The 26,120-nt window shown below is 56.3% G+C and overlaps 2 protein-coding genes across 2 annotated transcripts; both read right to left on the reverse strand.

Annotated features, from left to right (window-relative positions):
* Nucleotides 1-1,377: 1,377 nt before the first annotated feature.
* On the reverse strand, nucleotides 1,378-6,142 carry LOC144719956 (toll-like receptor 5). Its single transcript, XM_078596330.1, has one exon. The coding sequence runs from the start codon at nucleotides 5,912-5,914 to the stop codon at nucleotides 3,752-3,754; it is 2,163 nt and encodes a 720-aa protein (XP_078452456.1). The 5' UTR covers nucleotides 5,915-6,142; the 3' UTR covers nucleotides 1,378-3,751.
* Nucleotides 6,143-8,813: 2,671 nt separating this feature from the next.
* Nucleotides 8,814-25,630, reverse strand: AMN (amnion associated transmembrane protein). Its single transcript, XM_078596331.1, has 12 exons — nucleotides 24,694-25,630; nucleotides 23,626-23,744; nucleotides 20,162-20,206; nucleotides 18,569-18,662; nucleotides 17,815-18,041; nucleotides 17,025-17,162; nucleotides 16,701-16,818; nucleotides 15,902-15,984; nucleotides 15,223-15,466; nucleotides 13,985-14,147; nucleotides 11,755-11,923; nucleotides 8,814-10,663 (listed from the first exon to the last, which is right to left on the reverse strand). The coding sequence occupies exons 1-12, from the start codon at nucleotides 24,725-24,727 to the stop codon at nucleotides 10,559-10,561; spliced, it is 1,539 nt and encodes a 512-aa protein (XP_078452457.1). The 5' UTR covers nucleotides 24,728-25,630; the 3' UTR covers nucleotides 8,814-10,558.
* Nucleotides 25,631-26,120: the final 490 nt, after the last annotated feature.

The raw sequence follows: 26,120 nt of genomic DNA on the forward strand, positions 1-26,120 counted from the left end.
AATTTGTTATCATGTGACAGTGCATTCTCCGTTCTTTATACATCAAAAACGATAGTCGCATGTAAGTGTTAACATTTTTTTGAAGCGCCCTGTATAAAGAAATATTTTATATATTAAAAATTTTACCAGCGACCTGGGCACAAATGATAGCTCAGCGAATTGGCTTATAAGCCAAACTACGCTAAAAGTGTCTAAAACGCATGCTGATTCTAAATGTGGAGGGGAAAAACAGAGGACCTGTAGGAGAATTCCCCCGATCACGCAGAGAACACGCAAACTCCAAATATAAATGCGCCAGGAATTGGATCTAGATCGAACCCACGGCCTCCTTGCATACCAGGCGAGGTAGTCAACATTTCGCGATCTGACGCTCTCGCTGGCAGTAGCCCAAGCAACCGAGAGAACCCCCGCGACAAAGAACCTCAAGATCGATTCGAAGGAGTCCGATCCCCCCAATGAACTTGGGGGTTTCACGGCGCGGAGAGGTCCGCGAGGTGGCGCTGCGGCGCCAATTAAACGGGAACGCGCGCACCGAGTTCCACGTCCCGAACGCGGCTTTCTCCGACTGAACTCGCCGAACTGCTGACGCCGAGTTTCAATCTTTTCCACCCGGGTTAAAAAAACACACCCAGTGCCGGATTACCCTAGTAGCACAAGTAGCTACATAATGCTACGGGCCCCGCACTTTCAAAGGCCCCGCGCTAAATTCTTTCGAGCTATCAATTCCGGTTCAGTGATTCTGCACTTGCTCTATTACTATAGTACTATACCGCCTTCAACTTTTATGAACGACTGGGTGTTTAAGGTTAGCGATTTGTCGTATTATCTGGCCGTATAGCAAGTAAAAAAAAATACAATTACTTTACTATGCAGGTTTAGTGACCGACTCGGAGACGATAAGACTTGGAGGCACTTTTTTATTAACACGCACCATCGGAGTTAACACGCTTAATAATCAGTCCGTCTATTGCCAGCGACGCTACTCAGCCAGGACAGTTGGTAGGGCTGCCTGACTGGTAGCGCCCCGAGATGGTGAAGACGAAGACGACGACGGGAATGACGGTGAAGACGACGAGAAGAACGGTGACGAAGACATCAGCAGCAGCACGGGGATCCCACTCCACACAACAGCTCCCGATGTCCCCTACAGGGGCCCCTCTTATACTGTCAGCGCGGCCTCGCTCCGCTCCCGGACACGCCCCCTTCTGGAACCTACCAGCGAGTTCTTGGTGTGCCCCTTCTGTACCCTAACCCATAGAACCTTCCCCTCTGGAGTATCAATCACCTGGCCTGCTGACGCCAGGGCTGCCGTACGCCACAGATCTCCTTTCCTGCCAGCAACCAGCGCTATGCTACTACTCTATGTCACGACACAAGTTAAAAACGTGTTTTCATTTTTTTTATTTAGGGCCCCTTTATTAGCATATGATACAGACCCCGCACTAGCTTAACCCGACACTGGAGAGACCGCACACAATTTGCTCAAGTTAACAACAAAGGACGTTTATTGTATAATTATTGTATAATTCTCGCCGTTTGCCGGGACTTGCGCGTTGGAGGACAACCCACACCGAGGTCTCTGTGGGCGCCTTGTTCCGGTTCGGCAGCAAATGAGCACACGGGGGACTGAGATTTGGGAAATGATTTCCACGCAAAAAAAAACCACTTGTCGACAGGGAAGTGCGGCAATGTACTCGAACTGGGCACAAACCTCTCCCTGCACCAGGGAACGCGTGGCCACGGACAGACAGAGACAGACGGCGTCACGGTGTCGGGATGTGAACTCCACCTCTAGGACCTCTGCTCCCAGCTCTGGCTCACTCGAAACCTCTCTCCCTGCTGGACGCCGTAACGTCCCACCGCAGACGCGACAGGGCCCCCCGCGGGACAAGGGGAGACACGAAACTTACTTAGGGGCCGTCCATAAATGACGTCACGCACCTAGGGGGGGGGGGGGGTCAGACATTTGTGACGATGTGTGATGAGGGGTGGGGGGGGGGGTTTGAGAAATGTGACGTCACATCAAAATGCGCAACTTTAAATAAATATAGACAAACACGTTCTACTTAATTAAATAGACGTTTTAATGTTTTCTCCTACAGCGCCACATTAAACACGCACTACAATGACAATAGTTTAAAGCGATTTGAAGCATGTTTTTTTTTTTGGGGGGCGGGGGAGAGCTTTGTAACGTCATATTTGAGGGGGGGTCTGACTTTTTGTGACGCCGTGTGACAAGGGGGGGGGAGTCAAAAATCTTCCAAAATCGCGTGACGTCATTTATGGACGGCCCCTTAGTCCTGTAAGCACGAGGGCCAATTTCCCCTGATTGGGGGGGGGGGGCATTCATGTTTCTCAACCTTCATTTCGCCCCAACATCTGTCCATCAATGTACCCTTGAATTTGGGAGAGCCGCACGCACGTGGAGACGCATTCACTTCAGCTGTCCCACGATCTGGGATTGGCTGGGCCTCTTTAGACCGTTGCTTGTCCCGGCGTCTTCCCCCCTCATGCATTAACACAAGTGGTTCTTAATATTTACTGCAGCCTGCACGCCTTTGGTTCTCGTACTCCCAGGGGGTGCGTGCACCCCCGGTTAAAAGCCACTGCATTACGCCCTATACCAGATGCGTCTTCCCTGATGCCATGGGCATGGCCCCACAATGGGCTCACCCCAGTGCCGGATTAAGCTAGTGCGGGGCCTGTAGCATATGTGATAAAGGGGCCCTAAATAACAAACAAAAACACGTATTTTTTTTCATTTGCATAGTTAAGTAATTGTATTTTTTCTTTTGCTATACAGCCGGATATTACGACAAATTACTAACCTTGAACACCCAGTCGTTCATAAAAGTTGAAGGCAGTATAGTACTGTAGTAATAGAGCAAGTGCAGAATCACTGAACCGGAATTGATAGCTTGAAAGCATCTAGCGCGGGACCCTTGAAGGTGCGGGGCCCGTAGCATATGTAGCTACTTTTGCTACGAAGATAATCCGGCACCGGCTCACCCCGAAGTTTAACAAAGGGACGGGGCACCCTCTCAGCATCCCACCTGCACGTCTGACTTTGCTGCCTGGGGACAAAACCCTGGGGTGGAGAGGTCGAAGACCGGGCTACACTTTGTGTTTGCCCCACCTGGGTGCAAGTAAGAAGCACTGCAGGGCGTCGTGGTGCCACTGAGACCCCCGCCTCTAAGAATCACCGCAGGGCGTCGTGGTGCCACTGAGACCCCCGCCTCTAAGAATCACCGCAGGGCGTTGTGGTGCCACTGAGACCTCCGCCTCTAAGAATCACCGCAGGGCGTCGTGGTGCCACTGAGACCCCCGCCTCTAAGAATCACCGCAGGGCGTCGTGGTGCCACTGAGGCCCCCGCCTCTAAGAATCACCGCAGGGCGTCGTGGTGCCACTGAGACCCCCGCCTCTAAGAATCACCGCAGGGCGTCGTGGTGCCACTGAGACCCCCGCCTCTAAGAATCACCGCAGGGCGTCGTGGTGCCACTGAGACCCCCGCCTCTAAGAATCACCGCAGGGCGTCGTGGTGCCACTGAGACCCCCGCCTCTAAGAATCACCGCAGGGCGTCGTGGTGCCACTGAGACCTCCGCCTCTAAGAATCACCGCAGGGCGTCGTGGTGCCACTGAGACCTCCGCCTCTAAGAATCACCGCAGGGCGTCGTGGTGCCACTGAGACCCCCGCCTCTAAGAATCACCGCAGGGCGTCGTGGTGCCACTGAGGCCCCCGCCTCTAAGAATCACCGCAGGGCGTCGTGGTGAGGCACGGTGCAATTGCCGTGGCGCATGGCTGTGCGCACAGATTGTCCCTCGTATCGGCGCGGGGAGGCGCAGCGCGGGACGCCCTCCCCGCGTCCCTGCAGCAGCGCTTGCAGGGCGTCGCCCCCCACCCCCAGGGCATCCTGCAGGAGCTCGCAGTCGCAGTGGAAGGGGTTATCTCCCAGCCGTATCTGTGTACGCGCCGGCAGGGCAGACGCCGCCTGCGGTTCCGTGGCGGCTCCGATGGCGCTCAGCCGGTTTTCGGACACGTCCAACGTCTCCAAAGAGCTCAGTTGCCGCAGGGCGGCGGGGGACAGGCGCTGGAGTCGGTTGCCGGCCAGATTCAGGTGAGACAGGGCGCCGAGCCCCTCCAGGAAGCCGTCTGGCAGGGAGCCGAGCCCGCTGTGGCCCAGCAACAAAACGCGCAGGGAGCTCATCGCGCGGAAAGGGAAGTCGCAGGCACCGCGGCTGCTGCTGAGCGCGGCACCCAGCCCCGGCGTGTGGGACAGGTCCAGGATACGCAGGCTGCTGTTGCTGCTGCTGACGGACGTGGTGGTGGTGGCGCCTCCGCCCTGGGGATGGCACCGAGACATCGGGTTGCGCGCCAGCGACAGCACGCGCAGCCTGGGCAGGCGCGCCGCCCTCCACAGCTCGCCCGCGTCCTCCAGCCGGTTGGAGGACAAGTCCAGCAGCGCGAGCTCGGCCGAGATGCGCTCCACTCCCCACGCGCTCCGCAGCCGGTTCCTGTCGAGTGCCAGCGACGCGAGGCGCGGCAGGGAGGCGACGGGCACCTCGGAGAGGGCGTTGTCGCTGAGGTTGAGCGCCGTGAGCGCGCCCAGCAGGGACAGCGCGCCGCCCTGCACGGCGCCCAGGAAGTTTCGGCTCAGGTCGAGTGAACGCAAGGAGTGGCGGCTGCCCTCCAGGCTGGAGAGGGCGTCGGTGGAGAGGAAGCCGAGGGCGTTGTGCGACAGGCGCAGCTCCTGTAGGCTCTGGAGGCCCGCGAAAGCGCCCGCCTCGATCTCCTGGATCATGTTGAAGCTCAGGTCCAGCACGCGGAGGTCGCGGAGGCCCGCGAAGAGCGAGGCCCCCAGTTTGACCACGCGGTTGTGGGACGCGTCCAGCCTCAGGAGGCCCGACTGGCCGAGCGGCTTGAAGAAGTCGGGGCCCGGGTCGTGGAAGTTCCTGAAGCCCAGGGAGCGACCGAATCCGCTCATCCTGCTCATGACGAGCGCGCTGATCGCCGCGCCGCGCACGGCGCCGAAGAACGCGGCGAGGCCCCCGAGCTGATCCCCTCGGCCGCTGCCCATCCCCGTGGAGGAGATGTCCAGGGTCTCCACGCTCACGTTGGCCAGGGGGTTCCCGCAGGAGGCCCAGTCGAAGCCGACCGCGTCGTAGAGACGCCGGTTGGACGAGAGATCGAGGACCTGGAGCCTGGCGCCGCTCAGGTTGTCCAGGTCCCCCGCGCAGATCTGCTCCAGGCGGTTGCGCTTCAGGTTGAGGTGGCGCAGCGAGGAGGCGAAGTGTCGCCGGGCCCACGCGCCCACGCGCACGTGGCGGAGGAGGTTCCCGCTCAGGTCGAGTTTCTCCAGAGACGCGGCCGGGCCGAGCAGAGGGCCCGCGAGGACATCGTCCCCGAGGTCGCAGTGGTCGAGGCTGAGCGAGCGCAGCTCCGTCAGCCCCTCGAGAGCTTCCTCCTCGAGCCGCAGGCCCGAGTTACCGCCCAGGTCCAGGGCGCGCAGGCCAGGCGCGTTGAGGAACGCGCCGCGCTCCACGGAGAGGCCCCGAGGCCCCGTCTGATAGCCCAGCAGAAGCGTGCGCAGGCGGGGCGCGGGTGCCGGCGGCGAGGATGCGGCGGAGAGGCGAGAGATGCTGTTGAAGGAGAGGAGAGCGTCGACGGTGCCCGAGGGGAGATCCGAAGGGAAGCGCGTCAGGCCCCGACCCATGAGGTTGAGCGCCGCGCTTGAGAGGTCGGTACCCGGGCCATCGTCTGGACCGACAATCGGGCCGTTGCCAGGGTCAGCACTTGGACGCACACGCGCGGCCCCCGGTCCCTTGCTCAGCCCGAACCCCAGCAGGCACCCCATGAGCGCCACGCGGAACGCGTCGGCTCCACGGCGGTGCCGCCTCCCGTTCAGCGTTCCCATGGCCGCCGATGGCCTCGCCCTGCAACTCGGAGGGTGAGGGCGCGGCGCGGCGCGTGCGGCGGGGGGCTCTTGGGCACCCGTGCCGAGTGTCTCGCTTGCGTTTGCTTGTTCCCTCTGAGCGCGAACGCCGCGGTTTTATAGAGGGACCGGGATTTGTCAATCGGCGGCGCGGGAAAGCACGCGGTTGCGCGCGTCGCGTCCCCACCTATCTCGCCCGCGGTTCACCGTCGTGATGGGGCAATCCCCATCCACGATCCGTCATCATGGGGAAATCCCCAGCCACGATCGGGAGCAGCGAGTCGCGCCGGATTAGTGGTGGCGGCTTTTCGGGAGGGAGGGGGTGCTGGAGGGAGGTAGGGGAGGGTGCAGGGAGGGATGGGGGGAGCGGTGGGGGCAAGGAGGAAGGGCTGAGAGGAATTGGTGATGGAGGTGGCGCACGGTGGACCCACAGAGCAACGAAGTTGGTAAAACAAGCGAACTCCATCTTTCATTTGCGACGAGAGATGCTCGGTTTTCTCGTTGCACTGAGAGACTCCAAGAAGCAAAAACGTCGAGCGCAGAACACGGCTGAGCAGCACGAACAGCAGCAGCGCCTCCACGCTGCCACGTGGTGTTTGTCGTGTGTTGTTGATCCGGAGGAGCGGACCCACGCGTGCACTTACCGTAAACACATGGAACAGCTCAGCGCATTTGTCAACAACACTGCCTCTCAGGCGATGGCCCTTCATCGTGGCACGAGAATAATTGGTTCTGATTGGTGGAGACCTCCTCTACTGATGGACGATGGCCCATTTCAACACATTTGCTGCGTGATCATCGCGCAGCTATTGACGGAGCAAAGCGCGTCCGTCATCGTCACCGCACCGTATTGGAAACTCCGTTTGTAATTCCGCTTGTACAGCAATGATATAACCAAACGTCGTACACTCGTGACCTTTCTTAGGTGATTCGATTAATCTGTTTCGAGGCAGAGAGATCGCCTCCCTGTGGTTTTAGGCTGATGAGACCCACTTGGCGAGAGTGTTCCACACACGGTGAGACCTGTTTGGTATGTTACAAGTTGACATTGAATTTCGATTTAAAGCTTTCGTGACTGCAGGGATTCATCTTCTTGGTTCTTTCGGTAAAGTCACGTAGAAGGGAAATAATAAAATAATGAAAATAAAACATAATAAAATAATTCTCACGACGTTTCGGCCACAACGCAAGCAGCCGTCCTCAGGTGAAGAATGAAACACCACCAAGCTTGGAGCGTATATTTAAGCTGGGTTGGACCTGGCGACAGTTGACATTGTTCTAGCGCAACAGTTGCTGGATCGGTTTCTATCTTTTGGGTCTCATCAGCATGGTTAGTAGGCTGATGAGACCCAAAAGATAGAAACCGATCCAGCAACTGTTGCGCTAGAACAATGTCAACTTGCAACATTGCCCCGCCGCCGCCACCGCCGCACTTGATCCATACGGACGGAGCAGCTGGAGTGAACATTTTTTCTGTTTGCCGTCTGGAGAACTATGGTACGGCCACTTTTCGACCGCCAGCATTCGCTGTTGAAACAAATACTATTGGGTATCATTGAGCTGGAAAACCCAGATGCTGATGGACTTAAAAATGTTGAATTCCCACGTGGAGAGACCGAGAGGTTTGGTAAAAAAAAATTGTTCTGCGTGGCATGGATGGAGCGGGGGAGCAGTGGTTAGCGCACTGCGCTATGAACCTGGCGACATAGGTTTGATGCCAGGGTCACGGCTACCATCAGTGGCGAGTGGTATCGGAAATGGTCAGGGCTCGGAGAGGCCGTCATCCAGCAGTGGATTTACACGAGGTTGAAAATGTATTACTTGTCCATGCTGACGATGAACTCATGATGTGTTCTCACGAGGAATGTGATCTAGTCAAGGAGTATGTACGGCATTCGTCTCCTGGCTCGGCACGTGAGCCAGTGGTGGAAATGCCACATTCCTATGGCGGGTGCGAAAAGACAAAGCCAGATTTCGTTGCCACAAACGCAGTAAGTCGTCGCTTAACACGTGTGCGCACTATAACGCGCTTTGGCTATAACGCGGTACATCCATTCGGGAACACCTTTCACATAAGGGGCCGTCCATAAATGACGTCACGCGATTTTGGACGATTTTTGACCCCCCCCCCCTTCGTCACACGGCGTTACAAAAAGTCAGACCCCCCCCTCAAATATGACGTCACAAAGCTGTCCCCTCCCCCCCCGAAAAAAAACTTCAAATCGCTTTAAACTATTGTCATTGTAGTACGTATTTAATGTGGCGCTGCACTCTGATGTTGTAGGAGGAAACATTAAAAAGTCTATTTAATTAAGTAGAACGTGTTGTCTATATTTATTCAAAGTTGCGCATTTTGATGTGACGTCACATTTCTCACCCCCCCCCTCGTCACACACACATCGTCACAAATGTCTGACCCCCCCCCCCCACCTAGGTGCGTGACGTCATTTATGGACGGTCCCCAAACGTGGAACGCGCCTGTTATAACACACGACGCGCCCGGCAGGGATCCGATTGACGTCAGGAAATGGCTCTGCCACTGCTCGCGTGACTTCCTCCCCCCCTCCATTTCCCTCCCCCGTGCACCCCCCCCCACACAACCAGACTTGCCCCCCCCCCCCCGCTCAACCCTTCCTGCAAGTTGCAGAGGCCGCCGCCGCCGCCGGGAAATCTTCGTTCTCGGTTGCACACGAGGCCCGCACGCGGCCTGGGCGCAAGGGGGCGCAACCCGGGGGTGCTCCGCAAGGCCGTGGCAACTGTAGCAGTCCCCGTGATAGTCACAGGACACCAGATTTTAATAAATATTTTTCACTGCTCCGGCAATGCAAAAGGAAGTTCGTTGTTTTCAATGGGATTTTTTAAAAATCGACATTTCGCAGCGCTTTTTCAGTCGTTTTTATTTTGGAAAGTGTGATTTTGGTGGAAGGTGTTGGGCGAAGGGGTTGACGGTGACGATGACGGTGCGCGTGTCCAAAAAAAATGTTGGGTGACCGCTGCTCCGGGCCTCATCTCGACAGCACTGATGCTGGGTAAACGGAGATGCCAAACAATCCTTAGAATGAAATGGGCCAAACATCCCAGTGTAGGTACCTCCTCCTCCTTAAAAAAAGAGGTTGGGATATCTTGAGGCTTTCTTGGGTTAACGACATTCATAGTCAGTGACTTTAACATTTACCCCAATCCTTGAATTAAATTACACCAGGGCAAACCCTGCATTTAAGCTTGGCCGACGAAGCCTCACCCACTCAGCCATTGCATGGAAATAACCCAGAATCTATCAGTGCCGGATTATCCCAGGAGCAAAAGTAGCTACATAACGCTACGGGCCCCGCACGTTCAAGGGCCCCGCGCTAAATGCTTTCAAGCTATCAATTCCGGTTCAGTGATTCTGCACTTGCTCTATGACTATAGTACTATACTGCCTTCTACATTTACGAACGACTGGGTGTTTAAGGTTAGAGATTTGTCGTATTATCTGGCTGTATAGCAAATGAAAAAAGACAATTATTTTACTATGCAAGTAAAAACGTGTTTTAATATTTGTGTGTTTTTTAAAATACATTTCGGGCCCCTTTATAACATGTGCTACAGGCCCCGCACTAGCTTCATCCGGCACTGGATCCGATATGCCTTCGTTCTCGCATGAGCCATCACCAACATATCCTGGCTTTAAAAATATGACCACACCAACGAGGCACTTTGAAAGGTACATCAAGCCAGTGGTTTAGTTAGGACTTGATTTAACTTTCTAATTTGGAGATTAAACGTGTAAAAAACACATTTTCCAAACAAATGTTTCCTTCATCAAAGACCGGTGTTGGAGACTAACGTTGCAATCGAGGTAATCCCACCGATAATTTAAAAGATGAATGAGCTTCGGTAAAATATTTTTTAAAAGCACACGCACGGGATCAAGGATATCTCACGTGTTACTGTGCACAAGTGTGGTGTGCTCCTTAGCACGATCAGGTAAATACTGGTGCTGCAATCATCACTCGTGGCGTGTAAACTTCTGCGGTCCCTTGCGTTGAATCGCACGCGAGCTGTGTTGAGATGGATTGGGTCGGCTCCAGTAGCGGAGCCATCGAGTGTGCCGGTGTCAGAGCCCACAGGCTGCAGGGAGCCCAGGCGACGGGCTACGGCGAGGGAGCGAAATTGAACGGGAAGGCGCCGAGTCATCTCTTGCACCAGGGTCCGTGCCGAACACGTGGCTACGGCCCCGGTCAGGTCAGACCGGACAGGGTCGGGTAAGGGATGGGTTGCATTTTTCTCTCGCACGGTGTGGGGCCGTTGATGGGCGTTGTGTCTCTATGTTCATACGGAGGTCTGGTGAGTGAGCCAGTGGGCGGCTCCAGGAGCAGCCACGTGACGAACATCTCAGATCCTGCCGGTGAATGATGGAAATGGGCAGAGTCGTACATAGGGTAGGATCCATGATTTGGGCACGGAGACCACACTGCGGCTTTTCTTGGGTAGGGTCAGTTCGGACTGGGTAGGGTCAGATCGGACTGGGTAGGGGGTCAGATCAGGGTCAGATTGAGTTGCGTCGTGCAGGTTGGGACTGATCGGCAGAAAGCTGAGCATGGTCAGGTCCGGTGGGGTTCGGTCGGGTCGGGACAGATCGGCCTAATGCGCCTCACTCTCCGCGTACACGGGGTTGGTGAAGCACGTGCCGCTGACACGGGGAGCCGTGGGCTCCACGTTCTCTTCGGAGTAGAGGCCGTACAGACCCTGCAGGGACACGGCACGTGGGGACGTGAGACACAGGGACATGGGGAAACTAGAACATGGGACATGGGGACATGGGGACACGGGGACACGGGGAAACTAGAACACGGGGATACGGGGACACGGGGAAACTAGAACATGGGACATTGGCAGCGCGTGGAGATGGGAGACCGTTGTATGATGGGAGTCACTTTGAGTGTTCACACTGCAGAGGGCAGCACTGTGATTTAAACCACAACTAGGACAATGACTACACCACGGCAGACTATTGCAGTCGGCTACGACAGACACCGATTACACTCTTCCGGTCCTGCAGGCAAGGCGCTACCGCCGCTGCTTGTGATGATGATCTTGATGTTGTATCGCTGACAGCGCTGATGATAATGATGGAACTGATTATGATAGTGCAGTTGATTATAGAACTGATGATTATGATGGAACGGATTATAAAGTAGGCAATGATGAAGCTGAATTTGATAAAGGGTAGAGGTTGCCTCTGCATGGGGGGGGGGGGGGTGTGGTGTGGTGTGGGGTGTGTGGGGTGTGTGGGGGGTCTTGTAGGTGTGGGTGTTGTGTGGGGTTGGTTGTGTGGGGGGGGGGGGGTGTAGGTGGTGTGGGGTTTGGGGAGTGTGTGTGGGGTTGTGTGGGGGGGGGGGGGGGTGTAGGTGGTGTGGGGTTTGGGGAGTGTGTGGGGGGGTGTGGTGGGGTGTGGGAGGTTTGGGGAGTGTGGTGTGGTGTGGGGTGTGTGGGGTGTGTGGGGGGTCTTGTAGGTGTGGGTGTTGTGTGGGGTTGTGTGGGGGGGGGGGGGGGGGGGGTGTAGGTGGTGTGGGGGTTGTGTGGGGGTGTGTAGGTGGTGTGGGGGTTGTGTGGGGGTGTGTAGGTGGTGTGGGGGTTGTGTGGGGTGTGTAGGTGGTGTGGGGGTGTGTAGGTGGTGTGGGGGTTGTGTGGGGGTTGTGTGGGGGTGTGTAGGGGGTGTGGGGGTGTGTGGTGGGGGTGTGTAGGGGGTGTGGGGGTGTGTGGTGGGGGTGTGTAGGGGGTGTGGGGGTGTGTGGTGGGGGTGTGTAGAGGGTTGGGGGTTGTGGGAGGGACGGCACCTTCTGCATGGGGGTATCAAACATGGGGTTCTCGAATCCGTCCCCGGCCCCCGGCTGGGGACTCCTGCCCAGGGCGGCCGAGAGTCTGGCCCAGAGTCCGAGCTGCCCCCCGGGGGCCTCACCCACCCCCTGGCTGACCTCACCCCCACTCAGCTCCGCCTGCTGCAACCTGGGGTGAGAGAAGGGGGGGGGGGGGGTGAGTTGAGAGAGCGAGAGGGATGCGTGCGAGGAAATTGGGTCCAGGGGCTGGTGTAGAAGCCCCTGGACTCCAGTCAGAGCGTTGAGCTGGCCAGGTCAAGAACCCGAGTTCAAATCCAGGCAGCTACCCATGGTTAAACGGGGTTCTCGAGCCTAGTGAGCCGATGGTCTCAGCCAAATGGATTTCAATTTGTCGGAATTTCAGCACTTGAGAGTTAAAACGTTTTGGCTCGACAGCCACGCAACGCGCAACGCGCACTCGCTGTCGGGCATTACTGGTGCGCTCCTCGTGTGGATGTTCGGAGGACTGCTGTTGAAGCGGCCTCAGAATTAGTTCCCCGACACAGGGTGCAGCACCGATAGCCAGAGGTCGCAACCGGGTACCCGATACCCGTACCCTACCCGATACCCGGCTACCCGTACCCGATCGGGTACGGGTAACCGTTTGCGACCCTGCTGCGGCCGGGTACGGGTACGGGTAGGCCGTGAGTCACTGGTGAGTAACCGTTTTTCACTCATTTCCCAACATCTTGTCTCTTCGCACAATTCAAGTTCCTAGAATCAACCCACCCGCGCCTGCAACATGGCTTCATCCCAGAGGTCGCAATCAGGTACCCGATACCCGTACCCTACCCGTACCCGGCCGGGTACGGGTAGGGTACCCGTTTGCGACCCTAGTGCGGCCGGGTACGGGTAAGGAATCAAACCCCGTTTGCGACCTCTGCCGATAGCTCCGAGTGGAAATGCCTGCGTCTCATGCCGTGGAATCGCGATCCACAGGTGACCCACGGGTGGATGGCCAAAGATGTTTTGATCTATCTCACGACAAATTAAGATAAACTCTTGGCATCATAACCACACGACACTTTTCGTCAGAGCTGACGGTAAATAAAAATCCCCAATAAAGTCATGCTAAAACATCACAACTTCTACCAATAGATGGTGCTAGTACTGAATGTATGTTAGAGCAGTGTTCCTCACTCATTTTCAGAGGGGGTGGGAGGGTACTTTCGCCGATAAGAGGGCCGCCACGCATTTGAAATAATTGGGTTTGACAGCACGATGGGGGTTTTCACATTTGTGTATTGTCGGGGGCCGCTCGTCAGGGTGCCTCACGAAAGGCCAGTAGAGTCTACATGCGGTGTGAGTGGACTAGTGGCCACGGGAGGTAATGACCGGGGAGTCAGCCTGCAGTGCGAATGCACTAGTGGCCAAGGGAGGTAATGACAGGGGAGTCAGCCTGCAGTGCGAGTGGACTGGTGGCCACGGGAGGTAGTGACAGGGGGAGTCAGCCTGCAGTGCGAGTGCACTAGTGGCCACGGGAGGTAATGACAGGAAAGTCAGCCTGCAGTGTGAATGGACTAGTGGCCACGGGAGGTAATGACAGGGGAGTCAGCCTACGGTGTGAGTGGACTAGTGGCCACGGGAGGTAATGACAGGGGGAGTCAGCCTGCGGTGCGAATGGACTAGTGGCCACGGGAGGTAATGACAGGGGAGTCAGCCTATGGTGCGAGTGGACTAGTGGCCACGGGAGGTAATGACAGGGGGAGTCAGCCTGCGGTGCGAATGGACTAGTGGCCACGGGAGGTAATGACAGGGGGAGTCAGCCTGCAGTGCGAGTGGACTGGTGGCCACGGGAGGTAATAACAGGGGAGTCAGCCTGCAGTGCGAATGGACTAGTGGCCACGGGAGGTAATGACAGAGGAGTCAACCTACGGTGTGAATGGACTAGTGGCCACGGGACATAATAACAGGGGAGTCAGCCTGCAGTGCGAGTGCACTAGTGGCCACGGGAGGTAATGACAGGGGTGTCAGCCTGCAGTGCGAATGGACTAGTGGCCACGGGAGGTAATGACAGGGGTGTCAGCCTGCAGTGCGAGTGCACTAGTGGCTACGGGAGGTAATGACAGGGGTGTCAGCCTGCAGTGCGAATGGACTAGTGGCCACGGGAGGTAATGACAGGGGTGTCAGCCTGCAGTGTGAATGGACTAGTGGCCACGGGAGGTAATGACAGGGGTGTCATGCTGTGGACCTGCGCTTGCGGAGGGTGTACGCGGCGTAGGAGAGGCCCATGAGGACGATGAAGAGGGCCAGGGCGCCCAGCACGATGCCCAGCACCGCCGGGGAGCCCCCAGGCTGAACGGGTTCGGCCTCCGAGGTGCGCAGGGTGATGTGCGTCACGCCGTAGCTCTCACCTGTGGCACGGGAGGGGGGTGCGGGGACGGAGGGAGGGCGAGCGTGAGGCGAGCTCCAAACGCGACGAGTAGGTTTTTGTTTTGTTCTCTCCAAATGCTTTTTGTTGCCAGCTTATTGATTCTTTTTTTTTTATTCGCCTCGTTTACCCAAGGCTTTTTTGTCAGGAGGGTCCCTGCCAAGTTTCTGTAGTAAGGGACGATAACGGTGGTGTTTCCCAGTTAAGTGCTTTTAAAATTTTGCAAATTTAGACCATGATGCCTGGCGCACAATGGCCAACTCCTCATCTTGTGGTGTATTTTGTACACCCACAATACTTTGGCCTACCCTTCCATCGTTATAAGACGTCTGGTCAGTATAAGACGTCTGGTCAGTGGGGAAGAGTAGGCCAAAGTACACTCTAACGGGGCTTTCTCGGTCACCGTCAGCAGTGGCGCGAGCAGCAACTGCAGGGCTTGCGACTTTACCCCTCATCACGTGGAGTAGCAGAAGGGAACCACGTGGTTCTCTCGATGGTATCGAAAATGCGCTCCCAACGTCGCGCCGCCACAACGGTGAAACGGGTCGAGGGTAATGCGAGCACCATCAACGTTGTGCCAGCGAAAGTTGACCCCACAGAACTACGTCTGGGGGTCCTGCAAATTGCATCTCATCCGCTCTAGGAGGTGCTGCACCTTTGCACCGCACGCTCTGCTGTCGCGGTGATCGCAATCAAACCAACATTTAAATAAGCGCTCATTCCTGGAATAAGCTGGATTCTGAGGGGCAGACCAGAGTTTTTGTGCAGCCATCGGATGACCGGGCAAAGGCTTCATCGACATCACAGCAGCAGAGCGTTGCGGCGAAATCCGGCTGTTGTTCTGTACGTTCCGTGCGCTTCCACGTCCACGCTCCCCGCATTCACAAACTGCGCCCGCGTGGCCGCAATACGGCCGAACAACAACCCCCACGGGACGCACGGCGGTGGCCTAAAGAGGAGGAGGGCCCCTCTTTCATCGAGCAGCGGCGGTCGACAAAGAGGGGCGGTTTTAACGACGACGCCGCCGCCGCGTGGTTCCGCGTTGGCGCGCCACGTGCCATAGCGGTCGATGTCGGCCACGATGGCCCTGGCGAGGGCGAAGGCGGCGTCCGCGGAGCCGGACGCGCCGTCCGTGCCGGTGAGCAGCAGCTGCACGTGCGGCTCCTCCGCCGCGGCGCCCTCGCCGAACAGGCCCAGGAGTCGCGCCCAGCCGCCGCCGCCCCCGGACGCCATCGCGGCGGCAGCGGCGGCGGCGCCCCCCCGCACCTTGGACATCGCCATCCACACAGACCTGAACTCGTCCTGCCAGCATCGGATAAAAGACACGGGGCGACGGTTCGAATCCGTTAGACCGCCCCGGATTAACACTGCGGGTACGTAAAACCGTTAAATACTGGGTGCCATCTGCTTCCTTTGTTTGTATTGCTTTTGTCATGTGACTCCGATCACTCTTGCGAATGAGGTTATTGTGGTCTCTTTGAGTAAAAACTAATTTTAAACTTGGAACTCGAATTTGCTTCACATTGGACGTCAAAGATCTCTGCCTACTGTGAAACTACAGCAGGCCGTCTGTCAAACACAACGTTGACTACATGCAGTGATTCGATTGTTACGATTCAGGATGGAGATTTGATTCAGCAATCAATACTTTGATTGTTGAAGATGGTGGCGATCATGATGGTGGTGACAATGACGATGATGATGATGATGGAGCTGAAACGTCAGATCTTGTCTCACCAGTCCCAGGAAGCTGTGAATGATTCGGCTGCGATAATTCTCCAGGTCGAACTTGGCATTGTACTCCAAGCGCATCAACGCACCTGTGAGATTTAGAGGAGATCACGAGGTCAAGAGGTCGGATGCCAGCGATGCCACCAACGCATCACCATCGCAGCCTTCACTGGGATGCAAACCCTGCATCTGTAGCAGCATCATCATCAATACACAACCTCCATGGGCCTCGCAGTCTCATCACCACCAGCACCATCTGGCGTGAGGTCCTCTTCATGTTACGCGGTCTAAATTGCCTTTAAGGACCATTCTTATAGCCTAATAATAATTGCCACTATGTGGCTTAAATAAGGCAGTAGATCGACGAATGGCTGTAAATTAGTATTATTGTATAGGCTTACGGTGGCAAGATGTTAACTACCTCGCCTGGTATACATGTCGTGGATTCGATTCCGATCCTGACGCCTGTTGTATATTTGGAGTTTGCATGTTCTCCCCGTGGTCATGTGGATTTTTCTCCGGGTCGTCCAATTTTTCTCCACATTTAGAAACACGCGTTTAGAGTATTTGGCTGTTATACATTTCCACGTAATAAGCCACTTCGTCGAGCTATCATTTGTGGCCAGGTCTCTTCTGAAAACAGCTATATAGCTCAGTGGGCCTTACCTGGTAAAAAAATATATTTTATTTTAGTACAAGCATGCACACAGGTTTAATTCACGTGCACACATCAACTGATGCCATACATCCACAGCATTTCCCTTGCGACAGTTTGGCCCAGAGCGAGGCCCTCGCGAGCACGTACCGCACTCAGGGCAGCAGTTCCCTTCCGCCAGGAGCCCCGTGGGGCAGGTGAGCTCGGGGCACGGCCAGCCTCCCCCCTCCACGGTGCCGTAGAGCCGCGAGCATATGTGGTCTCTGTGCTGGAGGGGAGGACATTCGGGCAGAGCCGTCGGTCAGTTTCTGGCGGACTAGTGGCGGCGGCGGTGGCCGGGTATGCCGCCGCCTGTAAGTGTTTGTGAGGTTGAGTTGAGGAGGTAAAGTGGTTTACGGGGAAGGGAGGTGAACGCCCCTGTAGGGGTCGCTGTCAACGCTGGGAGGGAGCCGGGCCTGGTCAGGATTCGCTCACCCGGTCGTTCCCGCACAGGCAGCCGCTGGGATCCAGGCACGTCCCGTCGGGCTGCACGGAGACGGAGCCGCCGTGGAACTGCAGCTTCCCCGAGCGGCTCTGCAAGTAGCTCCGCAGAGACGCCTCCGTCGAGAAGTTCTGCGGCGAGAGCGAGGGGCCGCGCGGTCGGAGTGTGAGAAGCCACTTCGTTGAGCTGTCATCTGTGGCCCGGTCTCTAATGAAGAGCTATACAGCTCAGTGGGCGTTACCTGGTACAATACAAATGTTCTTTGGGGTTTTCGGTACAGTCACGTAGATAGGTAAACATTTATTTACAAAAAAACTACGACGTTTCGATCGCAACACAAGCGATCGTCATCAGGTGGAGAAAGAAAGATAAAAACATGACGGTCGCTTGTGTTGCAATCGAAACGTCGTAGTTTTTAATATTTTAACGTGACTTTACCAAAAGGCCCAAAGAATATGAATTCCTGCAGTCACGAAAGCTTCAAGTCGAGATTTAAAATAAAAATAGTTAAGTTAAAATATGATAATGGGGTTTTCCCCTTTTTTCTGGCAACAAAACAGCTGTGTCAAGATGTTAAAACACCAAACTGAAACCTTTTGCAAGGAATCATGTCTGCATCAAACACAATGCTTGCGATCAGAACGCAAACAAAAAAACAAGTGAAAACAGTTAAGCGCCTGGGGCCCCTCTGATCAGTGAGCCCCGACACGGTTGCACCGTCACGGCGACCGCACCACCCCCACGACCGCCACCGCCGCCAGCCGCGCGACGTGTCGCGAGCACCTCTCCCATGACGGAGAGCGAGCGAGCTTGGAAGGGTCCCCGCTGGAGGCCCACGCGGAAGGAGGTGAGCGGTCGGAATTCGACGTCGTCGGCGGCGCAGGGGACGCGCTCCACGTCCACGGTGGGCAGCGGCCGCCCGGTCAGCAGCTCGTCGCGCGAGCGCGCCGTCGCCCAGAGGCGCGCGTCCAGCCACGACCACCCGGCCTGCGGCACGAAGTGCGCGTCGCCTGCGGAAGGCGACGGCGCGGGGACAGAACGGGGGGGGGGGGGGGGGGGGTGGCAGGCACGGGGACAGCGTGGGGACAGCTCAGGGGCAAGCACGACTGTGACACAAAGGCAGCGTGGAGACACAATGGGACATCTCAGGGGCAGCACGACTGTGACACAGAGGCAGCGTGGAAACACAATGGGACATCTCAGGGGCAGCACGACTGTGACACAGAGGCAGCGTGGAGACACAATGGGACATCTCAGGGGCAGCACGACTGTGACACAGAGGCAGCGTGGAGACACAATGGGACATCTCAGGGGCAAGCACGACTGTGACACAGAGGCAGCGTGGAGACAGCATGGGCGATAGAGACGGCACTTAGGAGACAACAGCGGTGCCGGGTCTACGCGGGAGGCAACACGACTCTGTGACACTCAGAGAGAGCGCGTGATGACAGCACGCGGAGGCGATGCGAGCGATCCATTCGACATGGGCGACGGACTTAGGCAGTGAGGAGGGTGTGGAGGGGTTCAGGTCCCGTACCCGCGACGCATCCTGCTTGCGGGTCGCTGCGGCCGTCACTGGCACTCAGGGTGGCACCCTCTTCCAGGATCAGCTCCGAGTTCAGCGGCAGGAGCTGTTGGTGGGGGGGTGGGGGGGTAGGGGTCAGGCGAGGTCATCATAATGGGTAAAGGTCGGGTTGGAGTGAGGATGTGTGTCGGCTTGCATATGTGGCTCTGCGTGTGTATTGTAGGTCGACTCAGCCTCAAACGAGTAGCTGGCGCAGTGTGTAGTAAACGTCGCCACTGGGGAGACAAAGGCGGTCGGGCGTGGTGCTGGCCACCCACCCCCTCGTGTGCCGTGCCGGCCTTCATCGGTGCTCGCTAACAGCACTTGCCCCTACAGTCTGTTAAAGCTTTCGGGGGGATCTTTGTCTTTTGTATTAGGGCCGTCCCCTAGGTTGACTCAGCTTAAAATGGGTACCCAGTCACAATTTGATCGTTGGCTCCGGTTAATGCGCGCGTCAGCAGACTCGCCTCCACCTCCCGTGGCTTGCAGCGTTGACTCATCGTCACCGTGACACCACGCGTTGTGTTTGCGAGCGCACATTAAAGCAGGCACGTGACGGGGGGCACTGGTGGTGGCGTGGCACGCGATGAGGCTCAATCATTGACCGGGTTTTTCGGGAGCAGGCGGGGGAGGGGGTAGCGGGGGTCGCGCGGAGTCGCAATGTGGAAACTCCTCGATCGGTCCGTGAACCGATCGGTCCGTGAACCGATCGGTCCGTGAACTGATTAATTAGTGAACTGATCAGTCAGTGAACCGAGCGGTCCGTGAACCGATCAGTCAGTGAACTGAACGGAGACGAGCGTTTCTAAACGGGGGGAGTCACTTGACATTTGAAAGAGAATAATCAGGGCAGCGCGACGAATGCCTCTGCGTGCGTGTGTGCTTTCTGTATGCAGTGTGTGCTGTGTGCGGTTGTTGTGTATGCAGTGTGTGTTGTGTGCGTGTGTTGTGTATGCAGTGTGTGCTGTGTGCGTGTGTTGTGTATGCAGTGTGTGTTGTGTGCGTGTGTTGTGTATGCAGTGTGTGTTGTGTGCGTGTGTTGTGTATGCAGTGTGTGCTGTGTGCGTGTGTTGTGTATGCAGTGTGTGTTGTGTGCGTGTGTTGTGTATGCAGTGTGTGTTGTGTGCGTGTGTTGTGTATGCAGTGTGTGCTGTGTGCGTGTGTTGTGTATGCAGTGTGTGTTGTGTGCGTGTGTTGTGTATGCAGACGTGGGAACGGTAGCGCAGCGGTTAGTGCACTGCGCTACGAACCCGGCGACCCGAGTTCGATTCCCATTCACGGCTACCAACACTGGTGACGAATATTTGAACCGGTTCTGGGCCTCCCCTAGGTCGATGCAGCCTCAAATGGGTACCTGGTGCAGTGTGTAAACGTCGCCATTGGGGAGACAAAGGCGGTCAGAAGTAGGGCTCGCCTCAACATGCGCGCCATGCTGGCATTTACTAGCTACACGCCAGCAGTCTATGTAGGCTATACACATTTACAGGGCGACTTTGTCTTTGTTCCATGTGTTCGGCGAGTACGTGGGGTGGGAAAAGAGGAGTATGAGGAGGTGGGCAGCGTTACCATGTCGAGTATGGAGAAGCTGCCATCCACGTACACCGAGACCGACTGTGGGTAGAGCATGGCACTTGGGTTAGTGGCAGAGATGGACCCAATCATCTCCCAACAACAAAGGCAATTCCATAAAGTGTACCTAACACATCTCGCCACCGCAGCGATATCTCCCTCGCCTGATACGCAGGAGGTCGCAGGTTCGATCCCGGACCCTGGCGGTGCCTGTGGTTGTATGTTTGTAATCCGCACGTTCTCTCTCCCCGTGGTGGTCGCGTGGATTTTTCTCCACGTTGAGATCATTTCGCTGCGACTATCAATTCCCACGTATGACATCAGCCACTTCGGTGTGTGGCCAGGTCGCCTCTGAAAAAGAGTTTAATAGCTCAGTGGGCTTTTTTACCTGGTAAATAAAACAGTTACGATTATAACCCCAATCATCGTTAAAGTTAAGCTCTATCAATCATCGCCACCGTGAAACTCCACTATCATCAACATGCAGGATGGGTACCAGCTGGTGAGGCTAAAAATATTATTTATTTATTTAACCAGGTAAGGCCCACTGAGCTATACCAGCTCTTTTGCAGAAGTGACCTGGCCACAAATGATAGCTGAACGAAGTGGTTTAATACGTGGAATTTTATAGCAGCCAAATACTCTAAAACGCATGTTTCTAAACGTGGAGGGAAAAACCGGAGGACCCGGAGAAAAATCGACACGACCACGGGGAGAACACGCAAACTCCAAATATACATCAGGGGTCATGGTCAGGTTCAAACCCACGGCCTCCTGCATACCAGGCGAGGGAGTTAACATCTCGCCAACCTGGTGCCCCACTGCCTCTCTACATGGTTTTGAGCTGAGGTCGCTTTAAACACTGCATGTCAATACTTTGGTTGACACAATCATTCCGTGATGAGCAACTGCCCTGGAACCAGACCTTGTGACCAGACACAGGGTCTTAGAACAACAAACGCTGCAGCCAAGGGGACATTGGTAACTACTGGTAACTGGACAGGGCACTGGAAAACACATTCCTGCGGAGGGAGCTGGTAGGAACGTTGGGTTGCTCGGTCAATGGCCAGGGTCAACGGCGGCGTGGTGTATTCCGCAAATATGCCCGACTGTGAGGACGGGCACAAGCCGGCGTGAGTAGGTTAAACGTTGAGTTTTATAAGGGCACCACGGGGTGACCAGCCCCTCCCCACCCAGCCCCACCCCTCCCACCCCCACCCAGCCCCACCCTCCCCACCCAGACCCTCCCCACCCTCCCCACCCAGCCCCTCCCCACCCTCCCCACCCAGCCCCTCCCTCCCCACCCAGCCCTTCCCCACCCTCCCCTCCCCACCCAGCCCCTCCCTCCCCACCCAGCCCCTCCCTGCACGACGGACGGACGGACACAATAATCCCCTGTGGGCTGGTGTAACCAGGAGGTTCCTACCAGTACTATAGGTAACTGGACAGGGCACCAGTAATTGGGGTCTAGTTACATTAATTTTCAAAGAGTGAATCACATTTTTAACTTCTATAATAGAGGGGCTTTTTCGGGGGTTAGATCGCGTAGATCTCGATCTAACTATCATGGATGATATTGGTCGCGACAGCCTACGTGTTAAACTGACATTTTAAGCTTGTCATGAATACCAGTGGCTTCATGCACACGTGTCGATCAGGCTCATCACAGAGACGCAGGGCGCTTCGCCTCTCGGCGGCTTCCCCACTTGTGTGGGGGGGGGGGCCTCGACTTTCCCACGACGAGACCGCAACGGCGTCACCGTCAACCGAAACGCGCTCGCAGGCGCGTTCCCATTGTAAACGCGTGCGTCCGTGCATTACACAATTGATCAATTACACTGGTCAACAACAACAAAAATTCTGGCCTGGACTTTTGCAGCTGTTTTAGACTAATTTCAGGGTGCTGATTCCAAATCTGATCTCAGATTTGCTTTATCACATCTCATTTTATGCTATCGGCATACCCCATTTTAAATGATTTTACCCGAAATTAACTCTGTCACTTATGATTGCAAGTTGTTGCGAGTCAGTGACTGATTTAGTGTTAAAATATGGTGCTGTATTTTTAGGATAGTGTGTTTATAATATCATTTTATGTAGATATCCACATCTATTTAATATTTTTATTCTGCAGTTTTTATTGAAAATGCTATATTTCATATCTCAAAAACCTGATGTGATAGCCAAAAACTGATGCCAGGTTTGGAATCAGCACCCCAAACTTACCTTAAACCCGTTGGAATACCTTATGCCAGAAAAAGTGTGTTGACCAGTGTCATTAGTACATTGCGGGTGCATTGTTAACATCGGGTTTACCTGTCTCGTGCCGCGCCCTGCTCTACCGACCAACCAACAACCATCATCATCACCCACAACCCCAGAGCCGTTGTCCCGAGGTGCATGACGAATCTGGGCGACAGCCCTGGGCCCCGCGATTTGATGGTGGTGGGGGGCGGGGGGGAGCGCGCTTCGACGTCACGGTGTTTGATGTAATACAAGGTGCTTCAACAAAATGTTAACACTTATATGGGTCTATCGTTGTCAATGGGAACAGAACGGATAACGCACTGTAACATGATAACAAATGTCATGTTAATAGCTTCAAAAGGTCAAAGAGTATCCCACTTGTTCATTGTCAACGCGCGCCTGGAATCTTCTCCAGGTGGTCTTTAGAGCCCTTTTTTCGTGGTATTGTTGCAAATTCTCAGAGAAGTGTAAAAAATACATTTTTTGAAGCACCTCGTACTTCGCAGTTTCATTTAAGGCGTTGCGGGGTGGCGGTGTGATTGGGGCGGTGTGATTGGGGGGGGGGGGCATGGTGGAATTTGTCCCCGGGACCACGCACCCCGCTGTGGACTGCTGTCAGGGGGGGCAACAGTCCCACCACCACCACCAACACCACCCACCCAGCACCCACCACCACCCAGCACCCACCACCACTCAACAACACCACCACCCACCACCTGCACCCACCACCATCACCTACCACCACCACCCACCACCACTCAGCACCCACCACCACTCAGCACCCACCACCACCCACCACCACCACCACCCAGCACCCACAACCACCACCACTCACCACCACCACTCACCACCACCCACCACCACCACTCACCACCACCCACCACCACTCACCACCACCCAGCACCCACAACCACCACTCAGCACCCACCACCACCACCCACCACCACCCACCACCACCACCCACCACCACTCACCACCCACCACTACCACCCACTACCACCACCACCACCACCCACTACCACCACCACCACCCACTACCACCACCACCCACCACCACCACCACCCACCACCACCCACCACCACAACCCACCACCACCACCCACCATCACCACCCACCACCCACCACCACTCACCACCCACCACTACCACCCACCACCACCACCCACCACCCCTGCCCAACCAGTGATGTAGGAGGGAGGGGCACGGCTGGACACCTCGTCTGCGGGGAAGATGGCTCGCTCTGCGGCACAGGGGGGGCGACCGCCCTCCCAGTTGGAGCCGTTCCCGAAGTTGGTGTCACGTGTCCATTGCCTGAAGTAGCCGTGAGTCACGCCTGGCACGGGGGGGGGGGGCACGGGGGGTAACACGGGGGTGGGGGGCGGGTATAACACACAACGCACGCGTCATTACATAGAAGACGACGACGACGCCCCACGTGGCCTCGAGTCGGCTGGTGGGCCACGTGCTGCCAAGCCGAGCGCTCATGAAGGGTCGGCAGGGCACGCGATGGAGGGGTTTTGCTAACTCCACGTCCGGCCGCCTTTGTCTCCCCAGCGCTGACGTTTACCCAACCGCATCGGGGGGCGCTCACTCTTCAGGCGGAGTCGACCCAAGGGGGAGGATAATCATCCAGATGAAATGTTTTAATGGAAAAATATCAAAAAATAACCGGCGCCGCCCGCTGACGTTAGCCATGTGCGGAGATCGAACTCGGGGATGGCCGGGTGCGCATGTTTGTGCTAACCGATGCGCCACCGCTCTCCAATCCACAAAGACAAAGATCCCCGTATAGTCTTGACAGACTGGAGGGGCAAGTGCTGTTAGCGAGCACCTATGAAGGCCGGAACGGTACACGAGGGGGTGGGTGGCCAGCACCACGCCCGACCGCCTTTGTCTCCTCAGTGGCGATGTTTACACCGCGCCAGGTACTAATTTGAGGCTGAGCCGACCTACAGGAGGCCCAGGACCGGTTCACATAATCGTCACTGGGTGTTGGCCGTGAGCGGGTTCATAGCGCAGCGCGCTAACCGCTACACTACAGCTTCCCAATCCACACACACACACTACACGCACACACTACACACACACACTACACCTACACACACACTACACATAGCACTACACTACACACACACACTACACACACACACCACACACTACACACACTACACATACACACCACACTACACACACACACTACACACAACACACACACTACACACCACACACACTACACACACGCACGCGCGCGCGTAAAACGCAATGAAAACAAACAAACATACCAAGCAGAGCGCAGAGCACCAACGCGAGTCGCATTGTGACTCCGGGTCAGGTAACGAAGGCGGTGGGGGGGGTGCCGGCTCAGCTTCTGGGAATCTCCTGGCTCCTGGTGGCTCCTGGTGGCTCCTGGCTGCTGGTGGCTCCTGGTGGCTCCTGGTGGCTCCTGGTGGCTCCTGGCTGGTGGTGGTGACTGCTGGTGGTGGCTTCTGCTGGTGCTGGTGGCTCCTGGTGGCTTCTGGCTGATGTTGGCTCCTGGTGGCTCCTGGCTGCTGGTGGTGGCTCCTGGTGGCTCCTGTGGCTCCTGGCTGGTGGTGGTGGCTGGTGGTGGTGGCTTCTGCTGTTGCTGGTGGCTCCTGGTGGCTCCTGGCTGCTGGTGGTGGCTCCTGGTGGCTCCTGGTAGCTCCTGTGGCTCTTGGCTGGTGGTGGTGGCTGCTGGTGGCTGGTGGCGGCTTCTGGCTGCTGGTGGTGGCTCCTTCGGCGTGGCCAGAAGCCCCGTGGTCTTGCGCCTGGGGGTCGTCTCTCTTGAGCCGCAGTGGCCCCCGTGCTGCTGCTGCTGCCGCACTTTAGCAGAGCCGAGGAACATAAACGTCGCCACTTCGCCCCACCCGGTCATGCGCGCGTGTGCGCGTGAGCCACACTCACCCATTAACAAGCGTCGCGGCCACATCGCTCACTCATTAACCAAATTCGCTGGGGTGCATCAGCCACTCACCCGTTAACCATTGCCAATCACTACCCCCCTCCCCAACTTTATAGCCATCTCGAGACGCAAGAAGCACCGATCTCTTCAAGGTTGGCATGACTAAGCTGCCAAACGTCCGTCCAGGGTCTAGTGGCGGCAGTCCCCCTGTGCCCCAAAGCATTTGGAAAGATGGGGTGGGGGGGGGTTTGTCTCCAGTACGAAATGATTATCATCTGAGCCTCCACGTATTTTTTGGGGTCTTTCGGTAAAGTTACGTCGATAGGTTGAAATAAATGTTTTTGTTATTTTCTTTGAACCTATCTACGTGACTTTACCGAAAGACCCAAAGAATATGAATTGCTGCAGTCACGGAAGCTTTAAGTCAAGATTTCAGCTTCCACGTGTTCTACTCAGGGTGCCGTGCGAAGGGCGGGGCTTCCCGGGGCAGTGGGCGGGGTCAAGAGAGAGAGGGGCGGGGGGAGGAGGGGGGGAGTGGGGGCGGGGGGAGGAGGGGGGAGTGGGGGCGGGGGGAGGAATTGTTAATAAGAAAGAGGGCGGGGCTGGCGACTTGGCACACTTCTCTTGAGATGGCACTTTTATTGAAGACGCGTTCACTTGACAGACAGGCGGAGACCCTCCACTGCAACAGCCCCGAGTCTCCCGCGCATCCCATATACGGACCGAGGCCACGCCCCCCTTCTCAAACCTTCTCGCTGAGTCTGGACGCTCGCTCCACCGGCAGACTAC

This window comes from Lampetra planeri, chromosome 7 (assembly GCF_965212315.1).
Source record: "Lampetra planeri chromosome 7, kcLamPlan1.2.h2, whole genome shotgun sequence".
NCBI lineage: Eukaryota > Metazoa > Chordata > Hyperoartia > Petromyzontiformes > Petromyzontidae > Lampetra > Lampetra planeri.